General features: G+C 52.3%; 1 protein-coding gene and 1 pseudogene across 1 annotated transcript; both read left to right on the top strand.

The window, feature by feature from the left end:
* The first annotated feature begins 3,983 nt into the window (after nucleotides 1–3,983).
* Nucleotides 3,984–7,879, top strand: LOC123143192 (luminal-binding protein 2). Its single transcript, XM_044562034.1, has 8 exons — nucleotides 3,984–4,169; nucleotides 4,845–5,112; nucleotides 5,198–5,412; nucleotides 5,498–5,740; nucleotides 6,106–6,585; nucleotides 6,674–6,828; nucleotides 6,917–6,999; nucleotides 7,102–7,879. Exons 1-8 carry the CDS (start codon nucleotides 4,121–4,123, stop codon nucleotides 7,604–7,606), a joined length of 1,998 nt encoding a protein of 665 aa, XP_044417969.1. The 5' UTR covers nucleotides 3,984–4,120; the 3' UTR covers nucleotides 7,607–7,879.
* Nucleotides 7,880–9,678: 1,799 nt separating this feature from the next.
* Nucleotides 9,679–9,881, top strand: LOC123146693 (uncharacterized; annotated as a pseudogene).
* Nucleotides 9,882–11,549: the final 1,668 nt, after the last annotated feature.

Raw genomic sequence — 11,549 nt, 5'->3', positions numbered from 1 at the left:
ACTCTCGTTCATCCTTACCTCCCACAACTTCATTGTTGAGTAATTAATAAAGGAAGCCTCTGGAACAATCTGGCACAGTGGTCGCGGCCGGCGTCGTCCATCCTCATGCCTCCGCTAAGTCCGACCACCAATCACCACCGTGCCCCACTCCCCCTCGCCTTATCTCTCGTCATTCTTGAGATATCATTAGTTTTTACACATGGGATTACTCCTGCAAGGGTCAATCACAATAGGTGTTTTGTAAAAAAATGCATCTTGATGTTCTGTGCAATGCACGGGCATCTTGCTAGTCCAATTTAAGAATAGAAACCGCCACGCCTCAAATTAGTAACGCTCGCTAACTTCTTGGCGTGACGACAACTGGATCACTGACCTTGCGAATCGGTGAAACTGCCGAGTGGGCCCATCGAGCCCCATGTTCTCTCGCACTGGTGCTGGCCGTTGCGACAAGTACATTCACGTGATCATCACGCTTCTTGGTGTCTTCAATAAACATATCCAATTTAAGGATAAAAACCACCACGCATCAAATTAGTAACGCTCGCTAAATTCTTGGCGTGATGACAGCTGGACCACTGACCTTGCGCATCCGCAAAACTGCCTAGTGGGCCCATCGAGCCCCTGTTGGAAATATGCCCTAGAGGCAATAATAAATGGTTATTATTATATTTCTTTGTTCATGATAATTGTCTATTGTTCATGCTATAATTGTGTTATCTGGAAATCGTAATACATGTGTGAATACATAGACCACAACATGTCCCTAGTGAGCCTCTAGTTGACTAGCTCGTTGATCAACAGATAGTCATGGTTTCCTGACTATGGACATTGGATGTCATTGATAACGAGATCACATCATTAGGAGAATGATGTGATGGACAAGACCCATCCTAAGCATAGCTCAAAGATCGTGTAGTTCGTTTGCTAGAGCTTTTCCAATGTCAAGTATCTTTTCCTTAGACCATGAGATCGTGTAACTCCCGGATACCGTAGGAGTGCTTTGGGTGTGCCAAACGTCACAACGTAACTGGGTGGCTATAAAGGTGCACTACGGGTATCTCTGAAAGTGTCTGTTGGGTTGACACGGATCGAGACTGGGATTTGTCACTCCGTATGACGGAGAGGTATCTCTGGGCCCACTCGGTAATGCATCATCATAATGAGCTCAATGTGACTAAGGAGTTAGTCACGGGATCATGCATTACGGTACGAGTAAAGAGACTTGCCGATAACGAGATTGAACAAGGTATCGGGATACCGACGATCGAATCTCGGGCAAGTAACATACCGATTGACAAAGGGAATTGTATACGGGATTGATTGAATCCTCGACATCGTGGTTCATCCGATGAGATCATCGTGGAACATGTGGGAGCCAACATGGGTATCCAGATCCTGCTGTTGGTTATTGACCGGAGAGGTGTCTCGGTCATGTCTGCATGTCTCCCGAACCCGTAGGGTTTACACACTTAAGGTTCAGTGACGCTAGGGTTGTAGAGATATTAGTATGCGGAAACCCGAAAGTTGTTCGGAGTCCCGGATGAGATGCCGGACGTCACGAGGAGTTCCGGAATGGTCCGGAGGTGAAGAATTATATATAGGAAGTCCAGTTTCGGCCACCGGGAAAGTTTCGGGGGTTATCGGTATTGTACCGGGACCACCGGAAGGGTCCCGGGGGTCCACCGGGTGGGGCCACCTATCTCGGAGGGCCCCATGGGCTGAAGTGGGAAGGGAACCAGCCCTTAGTGGGCTGGGGCGCCCCCCTTGGGCCTCCCCCTGCGCCTAGGGAAGGGAACCAGCCCTTAGAGGGGAAGCCAACCCCCCTTCCCCCTTGGCCGCCGCCCCCCCTTGGAGATCTCATCTCCCAGGGCCGGCGCCCCCCCAGGGGTCCCTATATATAGTGGGGGGGAGGGAGGGCAGCAACACCACAGCCCCTGGCGCCTCCCTCTCCCCCTGCAACACCTCTCCCTCTCGCAGAAGCTTGGCGAAGCTCTGCCGAGATCCCGCTACATCCACCACCACGCCGTCGTGCTGCTGGATCTCCATCAACCTCTCCTTCCCCCTTGCTGGATCAAGAAGGAGGAGACGTCGCTGCTCCGTACGTGTGTTGAACGCGGAGGTGCCGTCCGTTCGGCACTCGGTCATCGGTGATTTGGATCACGACGAGTACGACTCCATCAACCCCGTTCACTTGAACGCTTCCGCTCGCGATCTACAAGGGTATGTAGATGCACTCCTTTCCCCTCGTTGCTAGTATACTCCATAGATGGATCTTGGTGATGCGTAGGAAATTTTAAAATTCTGCTACGATCCCCAACAGCCCCATGTTCTCTCGCACTGGTGCTGGCCGTCGCGACAAGTACATTCACGTGATCATCACGCTTCTTGGTGTCTTTAATAAACATATCCAATTTAAGTATCAAAACCACCACGCATCAAATTAGTAACGCTCGCTAAATTCTTGGCGTGATGACAGCTGGACCACTGACCTTGCGCATCCGCAAAACTGTCCTAGTGGGCCCATCAAGCACCCTATTCTGTCATGCTCGAGCTGGGCGTCGCGACAAGTCCATTCACGCGATCGTCACGCTTCTTGGTGTCTTTAATAAACATATCCAATTTAAGAATCAAAACCGCCACGCATCAAATTAGTAACGCTCGCTAAATTCTTGGCGTGATGATAGCTGGACCACTGACCCGTGTTCACGTGGCATCGTATATTCCTCTCACGTGTCGTAAAGTGGATAATTTTAAATTTAAGAAAGTTAACGTGCGCTAACTCCTTGGCATGACGACAACTACACCGGTACCCTTGCGCTTGGTGAAACTGCTGAGTGGGTCCAACGACCCCCTGTTCTCTTGGGCTCAAGCTGGGCATCGCGACAAGTCCATTTACGCGATCGTCGAGCTTGTTGGTGTCTTTAAAAACCATATCCAGTTGAATAATCAAAACCGCCACGCCTCAAATTGGTAACGCTCGCTAGCTTTTTGGTGTGACGACAATTGGACCACTGACCTTGCGCGTTAGCGAAACTGTCGAGTGGGCCCATCGAGCCCCCTAATTTGTCGCGCTCGAGCTGGGCGTCGCGACAAGTCCATTCACGTGATCATCACGCTTATCGGTGTCTTTAAAAAACATATCCAATCTAAGAATCAAAACCGCCGCGCCTCAAATTGGTAACGCTCGCTAAATTCTTGGCGTGACGACAGCTAGACCATTGACCTTGCGCATCGACGAAACTACCGAGTGGGCCCATCGAGCCCCCTGTTCTCTCACGCTCGAGCTGTGCGTCGCGACAAGTCCATTCGCGTGATCATCACGCTTCTTGGAGTCTTTAAAGAACATATCGAATTTAAGAATCAAAACTGCCACGCTTCGAATTAGTAACGCTCGCTAACTTCTTAGCTTGACGACAACTGGAGCACTGACCTTGCGCATCGGCAAAACTGCCGAGTGGCCCCATCGATTCCCCTGTTCTGTCGCGTTCGAGCTGGGCGTCGCGACAAGTGCATTCACGCGATCGTCGCGCTGCATTCTTAAATTTCATTCAGTTCAATTCAATATAATCCAAAGTGCCACGGCTCAAATCGGCAAGATTCTTGTTGAAACTCCCAACGTACCAATTCGAAACCTGCATTCCGCTTCTGGAAAACACCAGACAAGTCGTTGCGCCCTTGCCTGAGAAAAGCAACCCCGGGCGGGCCCACCCGCCAGACGTGGACCGACCGGCACAGAACGAACGAGAAGCATCCTCCATCCATCCGTTCCATCCACGCGACGCTGGCCAATGGGGCCGCTCCGCGTCGAGGGGGCGCGTCGGGGCCGTCGGATGGGCGGCACGGACGGCCGCGGCGACCCCAGCACAGAGCCCGCCCCGATTGGCCCGGGCCGCCACGTGCCGTCCCCCGATTCGCCCAGCTTGGACCCGTGACGTTCCGCCCAGCGCGACGGGGGCAGCCTGCGGATCTGGCCACGCCGTATATAAATCTCACACACACGGCGCAGTCTCCTTAAAACTCAAACCCACTTCCGCAAAGGAGATCGATAAGGCCGAGAGGAGGAGGAAGAAGCTCCAGAGTTCAGGCGAGGAGAGGGATCGCGTTGCGCGTCGGCGTGGCGATGGATCGGGTCCGCGGCTCCGCGCTGCTGCTCGGCGTCCTGCTCGCAGGTACGCGGCATCTCGATCTCGATCCCGATCTCTTCCCGTTGCTCTTGTTTCGTTTTGTTCCGCCAGATCTGCGTGTTCGCGGAGCTCGATCCGGGGCGGACGCGGGTGATGATGATCCCGCCGCTGCTGGGCCGACGGACGGATCGAGCTGGTGGTTATTTAGAGAACCTCGCGCGGGATTGTTGCTTGCGAGCCGTCGGGCGTGTGATCTAGATTTCGATGCCTGCTGTAGGGACGCTTTGATCTGTGGTTTAGTTGTTCGTCGAATGGAGGGCTTTAGTTTTAGTGCTGCACCCAGCGGATTTGAATGGTCCAATTGTTCTGCTGCATTAATTGGTGCCGCGATCTGTCCTTAAAATTGCTAGGATACTGCTACAGGTTGGCAATTCCGCTTCTCGCTTGATGATTATGTTAGGACGGAGTTTGATCAAGAGCTGCAAAGGGCTTTGCATGATTTCATTATAGTAGTAGTAGTAGTGACAATAAAAGTAGCGCCTTAGGGGTAAATGTTTCGTTGAGATAATAATAATTGACAATGGTGGTCGAATTGAATCTCACTGAAATCAGCTCAACTAGTATTAATATTTTGAATTGTGCAACTGTCTGTGTGCAGTGCCATTGAGATTGGGTTAAATAATTGAGAATGTTGCTTACCTACTGCTGCTGTGTATTCAGGATCGCTGTTTGCGCTTTGTGCTGCAAAGGAGGAGGCCAAGAAGCTCGGTACCGTGATCGGTATCGATCTCGGTACCACCTACTCATGTGTTGGTGTGTACAAGAACGGTCATGTCGAGATTATCGCCAATGACCAGGGTAACCGTATCACGCCCTCATGGGTTGGGTTCACCGATGGGGAGAGGCTCATCGGTGAGGCTGCCAAGAACCAGGCGGCTGTCAACCCTGAGAGGACCGTCTTTGACGTCAAGCGTCTCATTGGAAGAAAGTAATAGCACTCTCCTGTTCTTCTGCTTTAGCGTCTTTGTGCAGTATTGATTTGTCGTGCCTGACCTCTGAACATTTTCTTCCAGGTTTGAGGACAAGGAGGTGCAGAGGGACATGAAACTTGTCCCCTACAAGATTGTGAACAAGGAGGGGAAGCCTTACATCCAGGTCAAGATCAAGGATGGAGAGACCAAGGTCTTCAGCCCTGAGGAGATCAGTGCTATGATTCTTGGAAAGATGAAGGAGACCGCTGAGGCATACCTTGGCAAGAAGATCAATGACGCCGTCGTCACTGTTCCTGGTTAGTAATGGTGACATTCAGTTGCTGACTCCCAATTGTGGACTCTATGAATGTCATTTGCTCACTTTTATTTGTTCCTTTTCAGCGTACTTCAATGATGCACAGAGACAGGCGACCAAGGATGCTGGTGTGATTGCTGGCCTCAATGTGGCTAGGATCATCAATGAGCCCACTGCTGCTGCTATCGCCTATGGTTTGGACAAGAGGGGTGGCGAGAAGAACATCCTGGTGTTTGACCTGGGTGGTGGTACTTTTGATGTCAGTATCTTGACCATTGACAATGGTGTCTTTGAGGTGCTGGCCACCAACGGTGACACCCATCTTGGAGGTAACATCTCTTTGTCATTTGCTGCTATATCTTTAGTTACAATACCATAGGGATTGACTGAGTACTGCATATAGACAATATGATACTGCTGGTTAGGCTACTGTCACCTGCTATATAGTCATTTAATGAAGACATGATTATTCCCAAAATATTTCAATATATAGAACAAATAATGTTGATGGCACATCTTGCAATTGATATTCATTGGTCACACAACACTCTTGAGTAATCTTTTAGTTGACTATGTACTGCTTTACTTGACAAAGGAGCTCGAATGATGTGATGATGATTAATTTGTCACCTCATTAGCTGTGTGTTGTGCATTTTATTGGCCAATATATAACTTTGCTGTATCTCCTCTCCAGGTGAGGACTTTGACCACAGAATCATGGATTACTTCATCAAGTTGATCAAGAAGAAGCATGGCAAGGACATCAGCAAGGACAACCGTGCTCTTGGAAAGCTGAGGAGGGAAGCTGAGCGTGCCAAGAGAGCCCTCAGCAACCAGCACCAGGTCCGCGTTGAGATCGAGTCCCTCTTTGACGGGACTGATTTCTCGGAGCCACTGACCCGTGCCAGGTTCGAGGAGCTGAACAACGATTTGTTCCGCAAGACCATGGGACCCGTGAAGAAGGCCATGGATGATGCTGGCCTCGAGAAGACCCAGATCCACGAGATTGTTCTTGTTGGAGGCAGCACCAGGATTCCCAAGGTCCAGCAGCTCCTCAGGGACTACTTTGACGGCAAGGAGCCAAACAAGGGTGTGAACCCTGATGAGGCTGTTGCCTTCGGAGCTGCAGTGCAGGGAAGCATCTTGAGCGGCGAGGGCGGTGACGAGACCAAGGGTAGGATGAATCTTTTTACTACCCGCTTTTCTTTACCTGATGGTGTGAAGCATCCTACTTACACTACTGTGATCTGATCTTGATTCAGATATCCTCCTCCTCGATGTGGCGCCCCTCACCCTCGGTATCGAGACTGTTGGAGGAGTCATGACCAAGCTGATCCCCAGGAACACTGTCATCCCCACCAAGAAGTCGCAGGTTTTCACCACCTACCAGGACCAGCAGACCACCGTCTCTATCCAGGTAACAAACAATGAGCAGTCTCCTTCCCTTTCTAAACAGTGTCAGCTTGCTGGAGCCTGATTCTTACACATATCTGCAATGTATTCAGGTCTTTGAGGGGGAGCGCAGCATGACCAAGGACTGCCGTCTTCTCGGCAAGTTCGACCTTTCTGGCATTCCCCCAGCTCCAAGGTTTGTACTCTGTCAAATTCAGAGATCATGCGAATATAAACATCCGGTGCAATATATGGCAGGTTGACTGATTGTGTGTGTTGTCTGCAACTCAACTTTCAGGGGCACTCCTCAGATCGAAGTCACCTTCGAGGTTGATGCCAACGGTATCCTGAACGTGAAGGCGGAGGACAAGGGCACCGGCAAGTCTGAGAAGATCACCATCACCAACGAGAAGGGCCGCCTGAGCCAGGAGGAGATCGACCGGATGGTCAAGGAGGCGGAGGAGTTTGCCGAGGAGGACAAGAAGGTGAAGGAGCGCATCGACGCCCGGAACCAGCTTGAGACCTATGTCTACAACATGAAGAACACCGTCGGCGACAAGGACAAGCTGGCGGACAAGCTGGAGAGCGAGGAGAAGGAGAAGGTGGAGGAGGCCCTCAAGGAGGCTTTGGAGTGGCTGGACGAGAACCAGACGGCCGAGAAGGAGGACTACGAGGAGAAGCTCAAGGAGGTGGAGGCCGTGTGCAACCCCATCGTGTCGGCCGTGTACCAGAGGTCCGGCGGAGCTCCGGGCGGCGAGGGCGCCGACGGCGGCGTCGACGACGAGGACCATGACGAGCTGTAGATGGGTTTAAAGGGGAACCAATTTTTGTAATGGGTTAGTAGGGAGAGGAGACATGGATAATTGGTGCTACTTACTTTGTGTTGGGGTTGGGGGTGGTCGGGTTTATTCGCAGACACCGGAGACTTGCTGTTATTAGTCTGTTGGCCGAGTTGTAGAGAACTCTCTTTGCTGCTGCTGTTACTTCCTTCTGATGTTTTTTCGTTTTGTTATTATATAGCCGGATGGATTCGCATCGGAACTTTATGTGAAGAATAGATGATGCAGTTTTATCTATACCTCTGTGTTTGCCTCTTTCAGCCGTACTCGCTTCTGTTGGAAAATCAAGCTCAGCTAAATTTATTTTGTGGCCTCTTTCAGTTGTGAATAGTTTCTGGTTGTTGCTGCATCCTATTTTGATCTACTAGCATTTTTAAAAATGGAATTGATCGAGTAATGATAAAGTTCTGTAGAAAGGAATTGATCGAGTAATGATAAAGTTGTCTAGAAAAAAACAGTTCATAATGGAGATAAAAACAAGTGGCTGGAGGTATCAATTTCTCCAAACCACCTTCACTTGGGCCAGTTTTGAAGTACCACTGGTTGTTTAACAAAGAAGTACTTCCACGTTTGATTGCGACAGGAAGGAACAGAGAACGAGTGGAAAGCGCGAGAGGCAAATATTTTTCAGATGGGCTGAGCTACTTTTTCTTTGAGCAATGTGCGCACATACACGGGTCACGGGCCGTGCCCCTCATTCCAAAGCTGACAGAGGAAGCGCAGCGCTGCTGCATGCCGCTGCGATTAGTCCCATCTCGCTGGTTCAGGCGACGCCAAAACCAGTTTAGAATGGGTCGATCCAAATGGACATCGTTTTTGTCTTTTTTGTCTGTTTGGGTGGCCCATCCGTGTCCGTTTTTTCGTTTAGGTCGGTCTGTCTATACGCCCAACGTAGGGCAGACGCATTTTGTGCATGTCCGCGTCAGGATTTAGTCGAACACCTGATGAACGAGCTCCCGCGTCGCCCCGCCCGGCTCCCGTGCTGCAGCTCTCATGCGCCCTGCGTATCCCCGGCGCCCGCTCACCCTGGCCCCGGGCCCGACACTCGCCGTGCCCGCCGCGGCTCGTCCCGGCCCAGCGACGGCCGCAGCCGCCTCGCTAGCTCGCTCCGCCCGCCACAGATCGCGCCCCGCCCACCACAGCTCGTGGCCGCCGCGCTAGCTAGGCCCCTCCGCGCCGCAGCTCGCCGCTGCTCTGCCCCGGCCTGCGCGCTCCTGCTGCGCGGCGGGGCGCGGCCGTGCCGGGCGTGCGAGCTCCTACTGCGTGGTGGGGCGCGGCCATGCCGGGCGCGTTCGCTCCCGAGCCATGGCGAGCTCGTCCTGCTGCGGGGCGGGGCGAGGCCGGGTCGGGCACGCGAGCTGTTGCTCCTGCTGCGTGTGGGGTGAGGCCGGAACGAGCGCGTGAGCGACAGAGGCGGCCGCTCTGCGTGGCGGGACGAGGCCATGGCAAGCTCGTGAGGCTGCGTGGCAAGGCGAGGCCGGGTCAGACGCGAGCGGCGACGTGGCCGAGGCATGCAAGCGAGCTTCCGAGCCATGGCGGAAGTGCAGAATGGCATGCGAGTGGCTCGAGCGCCGCCACGAGCCGGCGTCGACAATGCATCGAAGCTAGCTAGATAGCTAGGATGGGGCGCCATGCAAAGGCCGGCATCCATGCAACTAAGCTAGCTAGCTCGCGTGGATGCTTGTATTGCCCCCGGCAGGGCGAGCGTGGCAGCACGGCGGCGTCCGAGCAGGGCGAGCGCGGCGGCGTGGCAGCACCTGTGTCATGGCTAGCGCGAGAGAGAGGGGAGAGAGAAAAAATATTATGTGAGTGGATGGCAGGTGGGGCACGCAGGACCGGCATCGGGCGGAGGCGGACGAGAGAGACGCAGAAAGCGTCCGCTTTGTGTCCGCTTCAGACCAAATGTGTCTCAAATTTGAGGCGGAAATGGGTCCGTGCGGACACAAAATAAAAATGGGTTTCTGCATTGGGCCGTCGTTCTTGTCCGCGCTAGCCCAAACGGACGGCGGTGGACGAAATGGGTATTCCCATTGGAGTTGCTCTTACATGAACAAGATCTGTTCTATAGGCTGGTACCGCTGCATCCTTTACCGATAAGGAGGCAAGCACTTCAGTCTGGTTGATGGCATTCTCACCTCTGAGCTAGAGCGTGATTAACGGCCAGGAACCCCTCTGATGGGTGCATCCAACGGCTGTAGAAGATCGCTCCTGAGTATGTACAGAGAGTTTCACATAGGTTTATATGAGGCTGGCAATTCAGAACGGAATCAATAAATCCCGAAAGTGCCACGTTTTAGCTTCTCGTTCCGAAGGTGCTCATTGCCATTGGATCGAAACACACACATCTTGACGCTCCCGGCTGGCCACGTCATCCCAGCGGCTCGTGCGTGCGCTGCGGAGGAGAGTGGAGGTGGAGGCCCGGTGATGAGCTACCTGGGACAGCGGCATGGACGCGTCCGCGATGTGGGGGGGAGGGGGGGGGGGGGGCGCGATGGAGTCCTCCCCGGCGGCGTCCTCTCGTCGGCGAAGAGTGAATCTCCCTCCATGGGATCTCGCGGGCTCACCTCGAGCTCGAGCTCAACTGTGGCCAGGCCCGCCACACCCTCTATGGCCAGTTCCGGCGGCCCCCGCAGCCCGCTTCCACTTGCCCTGCCGTTCCCCGCCTCCGTCCATCGATGAGGGAGCTCCGGATTTTTGCGGGTGGAGGCCATGGACGCTGGTGGCCAGCAACCTTTGCCATACCCCGTCCCCCTCTCACTCTCCAATGATCCTCCTCAAGGTCGGCGGCGGCGGTGGCGACGACGAGGGAGCCGAGCACGCGGCGCCTGGCTCGAGCGCGTGGAGGCGCACTGCGCGCGCAGTCTTGCATCATCTTCTGTGCAAGCAAGTCGTTGCGCCACCAGGGAGCTCGAGACGGCCGTGTCGTGCACCCAATCGACCGAGTGTCGCCTCCTCCACCAGGATACCATCTTCGCCCGCCTCTACCAGGCCCGCCCTCCTCTCCTGGGTGCAATTCGTCGAGCAGCTTGTGCGCGGCCGGCTGGTCTGCTGCTCTCGTGTGCGGGGGTCTGATATGCGGTGAGCAGTATCTTGCGCTGGGGTCTGATGGGCTTGGTTGGTAGCAGGATCTTGCGCTGGGGGTCAGGTTCAATGCCAAGGGCACCATAGACTGCGACAGGTACCAACAGAAGATTTTTCATTTGTTATTGCTAGTGTCGCAGGATTCTAGATGCAATATGTTTCGTCAACTAATGTTTGTGTGGGTTCATGGTATAATTGATGGCTATGCATGACTCTGAAACTCATCTAAGTAATTTTGTTCGCACTTTGTTCCTTTGTAAATCGACGCTACTACTGATAAAGTTGGTAAATTTCATTTTTATTAACCTTGGCAAATTTATTTCATTGATCATGGTTATTTTAGTATTTTAACCAAGGCAAATTTAGTTAACAAATCATGGCAAATGTTATTTTCTCGTTAATTAAGCATGGCAATTTTATTTTCATTTTGATCATGGTAAATTTAGTAATTGACAACTACAAATTTAGTTTATACACCATGGTAAATTATAGTTTCATGTACTCCCTCTTTCCATCTATATAGGGTCTAATGTGTTTTTCAAGACCGCTTTTGACTATTGATAAGATTAATAATACATGAGATGTATAATGTGAAAATTATACCATTGGAAGCTCCTTTCACGTACGAATTTGACGGTATGCTTTGTGTAACTTGCATGTCATATATTATTGCTCTAACACTTGGTCAAAGTTAGCCTCGAAAAACGCATTTGGACCTATATAGATGGAAGGAGGGAGTATTTGCATGTCAAATTTACTTTAATTTCCAAGACAATGGCGAATTTTTAGTAGATCATCATGGCAATTTTACAGGACAATGTCAAAC

Source organism: Triticum aestivum, chromosome 6D (genome assembly GCF_018294505.1).
Source record: "Triticum aestivum cultivar Chinese Spring chromosome 6D, IWGSC CS RefSeq v2.1, whole genome shotgun sequence".
NCBI classification, from domain to species: domain Eukaryota; kingdom Viridiplantae; phylum Streptophyta; class Magnoliopsida; order Poales; family Poaceae; genus Triticum; species Triticum aestivum.
Note: the sequence above shows the minus strand (reverse complement) of the source record. Positions and strands in the feature narration are given on the sequence as shown.

Coding starts and splice junctions, on each gene's coding strand:
- LOC123143192 (XM_044562034.1), top strand. CDS start 4,121: ATGGATCGGGTCCGCGGCTCCGCGCTGCTGCTCGGCGTCCTGCTCGCA. Junction 4,170..4,844: donor GCTCGGCGTCCTGCTCGCAG/GTACGCGGCATC, acceptor CTGTGTATTCAG/GATCGCTGTTTGCGCTTTGT. Junction 5,741..6,105: donor CGGTGACACCCATCTTGGAG/GTAACATCTCTT, acceptor TCTCCTCTCCAG/GTGAGGACTTTGACCACAGA.